The sequence below is a fragment of the Sinocyclocheilus grahami genome, unplaced genomic scaffold, assembly GCF_001515645.1.
Source record: "Sinocyclocheilus grahami isolate Dianchi unplaced genomic scaffold, SAMN03320097.WGS_v1.1 scaffold32.1, whole genome shotgun sequence".
Lineage (NCBI taxonomy): Eukaryota > Metazoa > Chordata > Actinopteri > Cypriniformes > Cyprinidae > Sinocyclocheilus > Sinocyclocheilus grahami.
In genome coordinates, this window is record NW_015505211.1 from 4,975,520 (window position 1) to 4,988,254 (window position 12,735).

A 12,735-nucleotide genomic window follows, 5' to 3' on the forward strand; every position below is an offset into this window, starting at 1 on the left:
AAATCCAGACAAGCAGAAATACTAACAGGAGAAGGAGAGCATTGGTAACATCTTTCCTGTTATCTGAAAACAAATATAGTAAAAAAATAGTTTTTATATTTCATATTGGTTTTTATATTAAAATATTGTAGAGAACACTGATCCTAAGATCGTGTACTTTCAGTACATCTCATTTATGTATTCATAATGAGACCAGGTGAGTTAATGAACTGATAATTTCATAGGTTACCAGCAGAGGGCGCTGTCAGTTATCTATTTGATATTTGCACTGTACTTGTCTTTCTCACACAGGCGTTCATATAGGAGCAGAATTAATTTGTTCATTAAACGGACAATTTGTTTTTAAAAATGGATGTAAAAAGTGGTAAGCTGCAATTGTTACCATATATAGCTATTGTTACCTGATTTAACAAAAAAAATGTTTTGTTGGTATAAATTTATGTATTTAGGTTGATTCAGTGATGTTACATAATATTTTTGGCTTGAATGAAATTATTTTTAGGTTACCATTTTTATTCAGTATACTATTTATGCTGAAACTCATTCTGCTCTTGTTTCATACTCAAGACGTATTATTACTTATTATTTCATAATAAAACCAATCACTTTGCTGGTAATTCCTGGTAAACTAAAAAGTTTGTGTGAAACATCACATTAAAACACATTCTTCTAGCTTAGTATTTTATTTAATAATGTATTAAAAACAATAAATGAAAGCCATCTGTTCAAGTCAGCTGAGGTTTAGCATAAATTGTCAACTTATTTTGAAGACATTTTAAACAATATTTTTTGTCATATATTTATGATGTTCAAATCAATAATAATGTGATAATGACAATACAGTAATTGTACTTGGTGATGTACAATGCCTATTCTATTTGGAGGGTTGGTGGCTAATTCATATGAATTTGTACACTATTAAAGTGGAGCTATTTATGCGTTATGTACTGAGGTGGTCATTTCCTTTCAAAGTTTGGATAATGAGGAGGGCAGAGTGTGTTTAAAACAGCCCACTGGCTGAAGCCAAAATCATTCCAGATGCTGCCTGCCATTTAGCTAGTGTTACATAATACATTTATGAGCTTGATATGTAGGTCTGTAAATCATTTAAATAATAAAAGCGGATTTGCAGTTTTTTTTTAAATATATATAACAAGAACTGTGGACTGACAAAAAATGCTGCCATTTCATTGGATCATAAAGCCTACTGAGTCATGACAGGGCACGGTGGAAAAGTTTGTGATAAGCAAGCAATATGAAATTATAGAACAATAATGTGACATTTTGGTTGCTTTGAACATGTCAATTGAAGCACTCCTGCTGTCTTATTGTTTAATATATGCCTAAAAACTTTAGTGTGTGAGAACATCATGGTGCATCAAAAGACTGCTTTGTAAATAATCTTCCTGACTTGTCTCAGTTCCTCAGTATATCCAATAGCTCAGAAAAACATCATGTTGTAACAGAAACTATGGACTCTCTCTTTTCTCTTTTATTGTTCCTTTACACATAAAGAAGATTAAGGAAAACAGTCCGACACCATGGTATAACAAGCACACTCGTGTCCTAAAGAGAGCAGCCTGGAAAATGGAGCGCATCTCGAAGAAAACAAAACTAGAGGTATTGCGTATTGCATGGAGGGAAAGTACTTCCTCCTACAGAAAGCCTTAAAAACTGTTAGATATGCTTACTTTTTTATCTTTTAGAAGAAAACAAACACAACCCAAGGTATTTATTCAGTAGAGTGGCTAAATTAATGAAAAATAAAGCATTAACAGGCGCTGACATTTCCAAACAACACAGCAGTAATGACTTTGTGAACGTCTTTACTTCTTAGATCGATACTATTAGAGATAAAATTATAACCATACAGCCGTCAGCTACAGCATTACATTATATAACGTGCAATAGATCCCCTGAAAAACAATTCCACTCTACCTTCTATAGGAGAGGAAGAATTGTATAAACTTGTTAAATCCTCCAAACCAACAACATGTATGTTAGAGCCAATGCCATCTAAGCTTCTAAAAAGAGGTGCTTCCAGAAGTCATAGATCCTCTTCTGAATGTTATTAATTCATCTTTGTCATTAGGATGTGTCCCAAAAACCTTCAAACTGGCTGTTATTAAGCCTCTCATTAAAAAACACAACTTGATCCTAGAGAATTAGTTAATTACAGGCCGATCTCAAAACTCAATTTTCTGTCAAAGATACTAGAAAACGCAGTATCCTCACAGCTATGTTCTTTCTTGGAGAAAAATTGTATCTGTGAGGATTTCCAGTCAGGTATTAATTAGACCATATCATAGCACTGAGACTGCTCTCATCAGAGTTACAAATGACCTGCTCTTATCATTCGATCGTGGTTGTATCTCTCTATTAGTGCTACTGGATCTTAGCGCTGGGTTTGACACTATCAACCATAACATTCCTTTGGATAGACTAGAAAATTGCTTTTCACATTTTACATGTTACCCTTGGGAGATATCATGAGGAAACATGGTGTTAGCATTCACTGTTATGCTGATGATACTCAGCTCTATATTTTTTCACGGCCCGATGAAGCGTACCAATTCGCAAAACTAACGGAATGCATAGTTGATATAAAAAACTAGATAACTAGTAATTTCCTACTGCTAAATTCTGAAAAAAACAGAGGTGTTAATTATCGGACCTAAAACTTCTGTATGTAATAACCTAAAACACTGTCTAACACATGCTGGCTGTGCTGTCAATTCTTCATTATCAGCTAGAAACCTAGGTGTGATATTTGATAGCAATCTCTCCTTTGAAAGCCAAGTTTCAAGCATTTGTAAAACTGCATTATTCCATCTTAAAAATATATCTAAATTATGACCTATGCTCTAATGTCAAATGCAGAAACGTTCATGCGTTCATGACCTCAAGGTTAGATCATTGTAATGCTTTATTGTATGGTTACTCTGCGCGCTTAATAAACAAACTCCAGCTGGTCCAAAATGCAGCAGCTAGAGTTCTTACTAGAACCAGGAGTATGTCCATATTACCCCGGTTCTGTCTGCACTGGCTCCCTATTAAACATTGTATATATTTTAAAATCTTGCTAATTACTTATAAAGACCTGAATGGTTTAGTTCCTCAGTACTCGAGCGAGTTCTAATTGCATTATAGTCCTTCACATTTGCTGCAATCTCAAAACTCAGGCCATCTGATAATGCCTCAAAATTATCAAAATATATAATAATAATATAATATTTTATATTACATAATATTATATAATAATATTTTTAATATATAATTTAATAATCAATTAGGGGAAGTCGTGGCCTAATGGTTAGAGAGTCGGACTCGTAACCCTAAGGTTGCGAGTTCGAGTCTCGTACTGGCAGGGATTGTAGATGGGGGAATGTACAGTGCTCTCTTCCACCTTCAATACCACGACTGAGGTGCCCTTGAGCAAGGCACCGAACCCCCAACTGCTCCCCGGGCGCTGCAGCAAAAATGTCTGCCCACTGCTCCGGGTGTGTGTTCACTGCTGTGTGTGTGCACTTTGGATGGGTTAAATGCAGAGCACTAATTCCAAGTATGGGTCATACTTGGCCACATGTCACTTTCATATAATAATATATAATTATTATTTTAAAAATATAAATATTATTATTCTGATAATATATTATCAAAATAAACTGCGGCCAGCAGATCCTTTTCCTATTTAGTGCCCAAACTCTGGAACAGTCGACCTAGCATTGTTCGGGAGGCAGACACACTCTGTTAGTTTAAATCTAGATTAAAGACCCATCTCTTTAACCTGGCTTACACATAACTCACTATCACTATAATTCAAATCCGTTAAAGGATTGTTGGGCTGCATTAATTAGGTCAACCGAAACCGGGAACACTTCCCATAACACCCTATGTACTTGTTACATCATAAGAAGAATGGCATCTACTGTACACTAATATTAGTCTGTTTTATTCTTATTCCGATGTCACCTTAGCCACCCAGAACCAGTCCGTATCCAGATCTGATGGTCACTGCAGTCACCCGGATCCAGTCCGTATCCAGATCTGATGGTCACTGCAGTCACCCGGATCCAGTCCGTATCTAGTCCAGATGGTGGACTAGCACCTAGAGACGACCTCTACAGCCCTGAATGTCAGCAGAGACCATGTCAACTACACGAACCCTAGAGAAAGATCTCCTGTGAAGACCTCGTCAACTATACGGCCATCGGGACAAGACCACGAGAACCAGGCGAGTCCTCTGCTCAATCTGACCTGTGTTGTATCCTGGAATTTAACCACACCATGCTGGTTTCGTCTGGCCAGAGGAGAACTAGTGTCTCCCCAGGTTTTTTTCTCCATTTCTTCCACCGATGGAGTTTTGGTTCCTTGCCACTGTCACCTTTGGCTTACTTAGTTGGGGACACTTAATTTCTGGAAATATTGTCGACTTGATTGCACAGATAGTATTTGAACCGAACTGAGCTGGACGATGACATCACTGAATCAATGATGAACTGACTTTAACTGAAAAATTGAGTGTTTAATATTGTCCTCTTGCATTATCGACACACTATTTTCCTGTTTAATACTTTAAAGCTGCCTTGACACAATCTGTATTGTATAAAGCACTATATAAATAAAGGTGACTTGACTTGACACTAGCAGGAACTTGGACTTAAATACATTCTTACAGTCTCCTGTTAAAAATATGTTTTGTTAAAAATAAATGTTCATGCCACTGAGAATTATTACATTTGAACTTCCTGATCATGCAAATATAAATATTTCTAGTATGTGTTTTAGAAATGTTTCCTTGTATTTCACTACTTACAAAAGATACATGTACTAACAACAGCTACATACAGAGCTATTGTATTTCTGTGTTGTGGGAATTTATGGTTGGCTTACTTGTAATTCTCTCTACTCATTAAACTGGGACAGGAGAAAGTTTTTTTATTTTTTATTTCAACATTTATGTCACGTTATGTAAAAAAAATAAAAAATAAAAAATAAAAATCTTAAAAGGTGCTCAAAGGCCTATCTAAATTGTATTACCATTAACTAATAGTTGCTTATAAAAAAAGGGCACAAATGACTAGAGCAACACTGATTTCCATGCAGTCGGCCAGCTGACACAGCAATAGCCTGCACAGAATGATGTGGCATGATGGGACAGCCAAGAATGACAGGAGGAATTGAGAACGGCATTTCTGAAATCAGCAGTGACGTTAATGTGCACCACCTGCTTACTGGTTAGGTTTTTAAATGCACTCCTCTAAAACACCTCTTAGGACCTTTAGGGGGTCAAGAAAATCACTACACTATCATCACAATGGTACATGATTCAAACTCCTGTAATATAAAAATTGGCATGACATTTTCCAGTGTATTAAATAGTATATTTTATTATTGTGTTAACTGACTAAACTTTTGTACTTGTGCTTAGCTGCTTAAAAAAAATTATGTATTTGCATTCTACAATAAAAGAGTGTGCATGAAACAATAAATATACTGTTCAAAAACAATAAAATAAACATATTTGGAAATTTTATGGTTGTCAAAAATAGTGGAACTATGGTTAAAAGTCATTGCAAGTGAAGTAAAAAAGATCAAGCTTGATGCCGCTTGATTTAAAATTTTATCTGGCTTTCGGACATTTTAAGTGTCTTGAGTGTCCTGATACTTCTGGTTGGCCATTGTATGATGAATGATGTGGAGTTTTGATGAGATACTTGCATACCTTTCCATAGACAGAGCATGACCTACTGACCTTTGCTTGAATACAGGGATGTATATTTTTAGATGTGCCTGTGCTTTTAGAGGAAATATTTATTCATACATAAAGCAGGTCTCAATGGCAGCTGTCTATGTTAGACATGAATTCATGTCTGCGTCTGCGTCAGTCATGGATGTATCCGCTTTCAGTAGCAGGCGGGGTGAGTGTGTGTCTGGCAGGACACGGGTGGTTATTTACCTCCTTCAGAAGCTCACAGGGTACACTGAAGAAACTGGTTCCAGCTAGATGCAGACAGCAAAGGTAGGGCCTCAAGTTTACAAATCTGGAAAATGTAAGGGATTCCAGTCTAGACACAAACAAATCTTGAAAATACAGAAGGTAAGAAAATAACATGGTTGTCCAATTAAAGTTTACAAAGGTGCAAATCACAAGCTGCTATTGGCCAAACAGTGATGCAAACCCATTCCAGGAGCTAATAGGTCACTCATTCATACTAATAGACCTTAGTGGGTTTATGACGGTTGCAAACAGCAGCAGGTTGTCTACTGAATGGTGCAATAGCTGCTGTGGCAGAAATATAATAACACAGCGCTTTCATAAGCTCAATGTCTTGATCTCATGTACTTGCACAAACAGATCTGTGAAGGATATTTTGCTTTCATTTTTCAGCTGATCTTCCTCTGTCTACTGCAGCTTTAAGATTGCAGGCCTAGACAGCAATTATTTCTCACCACTTATTGAAACATGATAATGCCACTGTCACAATTGCTATTTGGCTGTTTGTTCAAAGCCAAAGTCTAAATAGCAGCCAAAACGATAATGAGTAATCAGATAACCATGGACTATTTTAAGTTTAGACTTTTTAACTTTAAATTATCTTTTTTAGTACTAACTTCTATGTTTCTGTTAGATCACTGCATATAGTTATGTCTAGAAAAGATTATAATACATATAATTTTACACTGTAAAAAAAAGAAAAGAAAGTTGTGTCAAGTTGTAAGTGTTTGTGCTGCCATAAAGTTTCAAATTTTAAGTGACAACTTGGATATTTAAGTTGAGCTGACTTAACTCAAAATTGTAAGGCAGCACAATCCCCTTTTTGTTTTTGTTTTTTTAACGTTGAAACAACTATTTTTTACAGAGTATAATTATTTTTTTCTTGGCCCCAAAGATTTTTTGGAAGAATTTTCCGGGATTTCTCATGAATTTTCATATATATTTGAGTATACAGTATATATTCAAATATGAAAATTCACATATATATATATATATATGACCTGGACGTTTCTTGACAGTTTAATGAGAGGATGAGGACAAAAGTGCAGTCTGCACCCTCTCTCACTGAGGGCCTCTGGCTGGTCTAGACCTGATCTGGATTACGAAGGTTCCTGATTTACTGTTAACAGATGCCTTACATTCACTCCCACCGTGAGACATGCACAGATTGGCTGTTAAGAGTGGCATTCCCCAAACAGGTTATGAAACTTTAACACCTTTGGGGCAGAGCAGCATCTTCTTGGTACATATTGTTTTCCTCTGGCATGAATGTCAGACATATTTACGTAAGATGTTGGTTTCTATTCATCCAGCAAAGACAAAATGAATGGAAAAACCATTGTGTTATTTAATAAATGGATAGCAACTTTACTTGAAACACTGATCCCTTCTCTGTAAAGAGCAGAAATGAAAATGATCCCTAAGTGTAAGTGCTTAGTTCAAAGTGACAAGTCCCCTCTTTGATAGGATGAACATATATTACCGCAGGCAACCTTCCAGAGGTGTTTTGGGAAGCGGGGGAAAGGTGACAAAGCAACACATGACTGTGACACATGTGTGTTTATGAACATCTATTTTTGTGAATAGCAATTAACAAACAATAAAATTAAACATTTTAAGTGGAAATGCACAAGAAAATATATCCCAAATGATTTCTGTGACATTCATTTTATAATTAACTAAATGAATTAAAATGAAATAAGCTGTAAACATTCCAAAATTACTTGTAGCCTGTGTGTGTGTGTGTATGTATATATATATATATATATATATATATATATATATAAATAAATAAAATGTATTTATAAATAAACACACACACACATCATTTATTCATAAAAAATACATTAAAAAAATATATATATAATAATTTATTATATTATTTTTACTGATATGTGAGTACATTTGATATGGAGGGCAGACAACAACCCTATCGGTGACAACTAGTAAACAAGTGTACATGTTCTTCCGCCACACAAAGTTAAAATTAGACTCATGTGTGATAAAAGGAATTCATGGGACTGGCTCCAACTGGCACACACACCTATAAATTCAGGTTTGACAGACCGGTTCCACCATACTCAGGTGGAAAACGCACTGGATTAAACCCTGGATGAAAATAATAATTTTTCCTTCTGTCAGTACAATTTGGACTAACAATTTTATATTACCAGAAGGTTGGTGAGCACACTGTATTTTATTATATTTCAAATGATTTTGTATGCTGATTTCTATGTTACTGGGTACCCAGAGCTTAAGTAATGAAAGATACACTGTAATTAATTGTGTTTCATACAATATTGTATGCTGATTCATGTGTTTCTGGGTATTCACAGCTAAATTTATGAGAAATATTGATTTTACAGTCATGCTTTATCTATAATCACCAAGTCGCACGATTAGCATTGATCCTAAATGTTACTCTGTAGTGTTGCGCTGCTGGAATGCTGCTTTGGGACACTGAGCCACAATTTTCTATGGCCAAAGTTGTTGAAGCATTTAAAACAAAATACAAGAGAGTTATTCCTTTGGAAGAAACTTGATCTAGAATCAGCAGTCTGCTGAGGTAAATCGAAGACTATATTAAAATATATAAATTCTTGAATCCAAATTAAAATTATTCGTAACCAGGTTTGGCCTGCTTCTTATTCTCTCTCAGGTGGGAAAACAAAAAGCTCTAGATAAAAATAAAGTAAAATCCTGCCAGAAGTACAGAAAAAAATGGTTGGAATCAAACCTACTGACCTGCCACCAACTGCTGCTGTCAAGTTTTTTGGTGCTGGTACGGCAGCATGTTTTGCTGATCTGATTACTTTCCCCCTGGACACAGCAAAAGTGAGACTTCAGGTGAGGACTTATTAAAATATATATCATTTTAATAATGATAATAATAATATGTAAGCTATATATGCAAAAGGTTTATCATAAAGAACATAATTTTTGAGCCCATTAAGAGTTGTTTGAATTGTGTTTGCATTGACTTTATGTGCCTGAAACTATCAAAAACAACACAAAAAGCACATTATAATCATTCATCTGTCTTATCTCAGATCCAGGGAGAATCTACAGCTGCCTCAGGATCAGCTGTGGTGAAATATCGTGGAGTATTTGGCACCATTACCACTATGGTGCGTACAGAGGGCGCAAGGAGTCTCTACAATGGCCTGGTGGCAGGACTGCAACGACAAATGAGCTTTGCATCTGTTCGTATCGGTCTTTATGACTCAATGAAGCAATTCTACACCAGAGGATCTGAGAGTGAGTATCAGACTGTTGGTTGGAATAGAGACAGAAATGATAGTGCTGATACTGATGCTAACACTCTGCTTTCTTCTTCTCAGAAGCAAACATTGTGACTCGCCTACTGGCTGGCTGCACTACCGGGGCCATGGCTGTCGCATTTGCACAGCCCACAGATGTCGTAAAAGTGCGTTTCCAGGCTCAAGCACGTCAGTCTGATGGATTAAAGAGATACAACGGCACAATGGATGCATATCGGACTATTGCACGTAATGAGGGTGTTCGGGGGCTTTGGAAGGGTGAGCAAGAGTTCTTAAAAGCATAGTTCACCCCCCCCCAAAAAAAATAATTTACACTCCCTCATCTCATTCCAAACCTGTATGTCTTTCTTTCTTCTTCGGAAATTTTTTAAAAAATTGTTTTTGTCCACACAATCTAAGTCATGGGGGGCCAAACCAATATTGTTAATAAAGATTACATAAATAAAATACAATATTAGATAAAAAAATTTAATGAAAATTTTAAATGTTGCCTTGGCAACTAACTGAAATAAACAAGTTTAAGCTTAAAAGGTAATTTTAGTAAAACTGAAAGAAAAATAACCTAAAACTAAATAAAAATATATATAAAAAACAAAAATAAAAATGACAGAAGCGCATACAATTACTGAAACATGAACTAAAATTAAAACTGAAAATGTTCAAATAAACTAAAATATATATTAATAAATACTAAAATAGCACTGTCCAAAGCAACAGTGGACCCCACTGACTTTCATAGTATGGATAAAAATACACATACAAAATATCTTCTTGTTAGAAGAAATAATATGTCTTTCTTTCTTCTTCGGAAATTTTTAAAAAAATTGTTTTTGTCCACACAATCTAAGTCATGGGGGGCCAAACCAATATTGTTAATAAAGATTACATAAATAAAATACAATACAATATTAGATAAAAAAATTTAATGAAAATTTTAAATGTTGCCTTGGCAACTAACTGAAATAAACAAGTTTAAGCTTAAAAGGTAATTTTAGTAAAACTGAAAGAAAAATAACCTAAAACTAAATAAAAATATATATAAAAAACAAAAATAAAAATGACAGAAGCGCATACAATTACTGAAACATGAACTAAAATTAAAACTGAAAATGTTCAAATAAACTAAAATATATATTAATAAATACTAAAATAGCACTGTCCAAAGCAACAGTGGACCCCACTGACTTTCATAGTATGGATAAAAATACACATACAAAATATCTTCTTGTTAGAAGAAATAAAAGTTTTGGGAAAACATGAGGGTGAGTAAATTATTTTTCAGTGCACTATCCCTTTAAATTCAACTTTCACATGTCATTCTAAGTGGAGTTTTTCTGGTGGAGATAAACATGTATTTGTTTCTCTATTTTAGGCTGCATGCCAAACATCACAAGGAACGCGATTGTGAACTGCGCAGAGCTGGTCACTTACGACATCATTAAGGAACTCATATTAAAATATGACCTCATGACAGGTATGAAACCTATGAACACTATGCTTTCATTATGGTTATTTGTATGTTATTGTTGTCTAACACACATGCCCTCATTAGATAACCTACCCTGCCACTTTACCGCTGCATTTGGAGCTGGATTCTGCACCACGATTGTGGCATCTCCAGTAGACGTGGTAAAGACCCGCTTCATGAACTCAACTGCAGGACAGTACAGCAGTGCACTAAACTGTACCCTCACTATGCTGACCAAAGAGGGACCAACGGCTTTCTATAAGGGGTAAGAAAAATATGCTGTGAACTATTATTTATACACAACATGGTAAACACTCTTATTTTCAGTACCATAAATTTGCCATCTTCATCTTCCCCAACAGCTTCATGCCCTCCTTCCTGCGCTTAGGATCCTGGAACATCGTGATGTTCGTTTCCTACGAGCAAATCAAGAGAGGTCTGACTAGAATTCAGTGCTCATGGGAGTCACCTTTCTGAATGGACATGGTCAGTATCTTCTGATTTTGATTAAACAGAGAGTGCAAATATAGGTCAAGTCCTCTGTTATGACAACAAATGGATTCCCAGGTTAAGTCTTATCACTGAAAAAGGCTGCAACTTTTTAAGGCCAAAGGTCAAGCTCATCAAAAATGAAAGATGAGTTGCCAAAAATCACGAGACGTATGGCTGAGAAAGCAAAATGCTAATTTTTGTCTTAGTCTCGACGTCATTGGACACTGAGAGAGGTGGTATTATCAATTGCGAGGATATACTGTATGTCCATTTTTTATGTATATACTTTTAAATATGTCAAGAAAACGGGTCCATAGCATAATGAATGAATACATATTTATACTATAAACTGTACATTGTTGGAAAATAAAGCTTTTTATGATATATCTGTTTCCATTAATGAGTTCTAAACTGTTTTAAGTATCAAATCAGGAACATGCAACTCATTTAGATCACATGTGTTTGACTCCCAAGAACCCTAGAGTCTTTTCATCAATCAATGATCAAATCAACTGAGAGCCCGACACCCAGAAGGAAGCTTAAAATACAAATGGCTTTCACATGACAAAGGTTCAGAAAGTGGCTTCAAACTGCTTTTTGCACTCTCTTGATTAGCTATAAAAGACAGACAAACAAAAACTTCGTTAGAACGGAGCTGTGAAGTTTACTTGATGAAAAGAGGAAGTGCATATGCCACATTAACAATAAGACAAATGCAAATCTGTGAAGTGCGAGTGACAAAAAGCACTCACATGTTTCAGGATACCCAGGAAGTGTGATAGAAGTGATGCCTGACGCTCTCTGAAGACAATAATAAGCAGCAGTGTGTAATTCATGAAGCATGTGTGTCACTGTGTGTTTTTAACCCATGTGTCAGGTGAACACAATTATTTTGTTTTGCCTTGAAGATGTACATTCTCAAGTGCAGTTGTTTTTATCTAAGTGAAACTTAAACAGCAGCCCTGACTTCTTGATATGGTGATGGGAAGTTTGGTTCAGGTATGTAGTTTAAATGCTTTTGGTTCTTAGGCTATCTGATGAAAAACACAGCTATGAGAGTATTATATCAATATAAATCCATGTGAAGAAGCAAATCCAGGGAATGTGTCTTTAAAAGAGGGAGAACTGAAAGTCCTCTTTATGAATAACATATGTGCAACTACACATAGCCTACTAATTCAGAATGACTCAGCGTTTCAGTCAAATAGGGGAGGCTGGGGCTAGTTGTCACACTTACTCCAACGAATATTTCTGAGGGTAGATTTCTGTTTGAAAAAGTCATATCAAAAGTCATACACAATTTCATAAGCACATACCTCAAAGTCTTGGCATGTTGTCATTACATGTTGTCACAATAGGAACTTGCCATTCAGATCATTTTAAACAGCAAAGAATTCTAAAACACAAAGCAATATAGGAAACACCAAAAATCTATTTATCGAATGCTTAACTGGTTGGATCAAGAGAAAATACACAATTGTGTAATAGTATTTTGA

At 35.5% G+C, this 12,735-nt stretch overlaps 1 protein-coding gene across 2 annotated transcripts; it reads left to right on the forward strand.

Moving 5' to 3' along the window:
- Nucleotides 1-8,071: 8,071 nt before the first annotated feature.
- LOC107578242 (mitochondrial uncoupling protein 2-like) lies at nucleotides 8,072-11,589 on the forward strand. Of its 2 annotated transcripts, none has more exons than XM_016264223.1 (8): nucleotides 8,072-8,179; nucleotides 8,428-8,564; nucleotides 8,658-8,845; nucleotides 9,049-9,256; nucleotides 9,340-9,537; nucleotides 10,652-10,753; nucleotides 10,832-11,012; nucleotides 11,110-11,589. In XM_016264223.1, exons 3-8 carry the CDS (start codon nucleotides 8,720-8,722, stop codon nucleotides 11,222-11,224), a joined length of 930 nt encoding a protein of 309 aa, XP_016119709.1. In that variant the 5' UTR covers nucleotides 8,072-8,179; nucleotides 8,428-8,564; nucleotides 8,658-8,719; the 3' UTR covers nucleotides 11,225-11,589. The 2 variants fall into 2 exon arrangements, with proteins under 2 accessions (XP_016119709.1, XP_016119704.1); XM_016264218.1 differs by having other exon boundaries at nucleotides 8,072-8,175.
- Nucleotides 11,590-12,735: the final 1,146 nt, after the last annotated feature.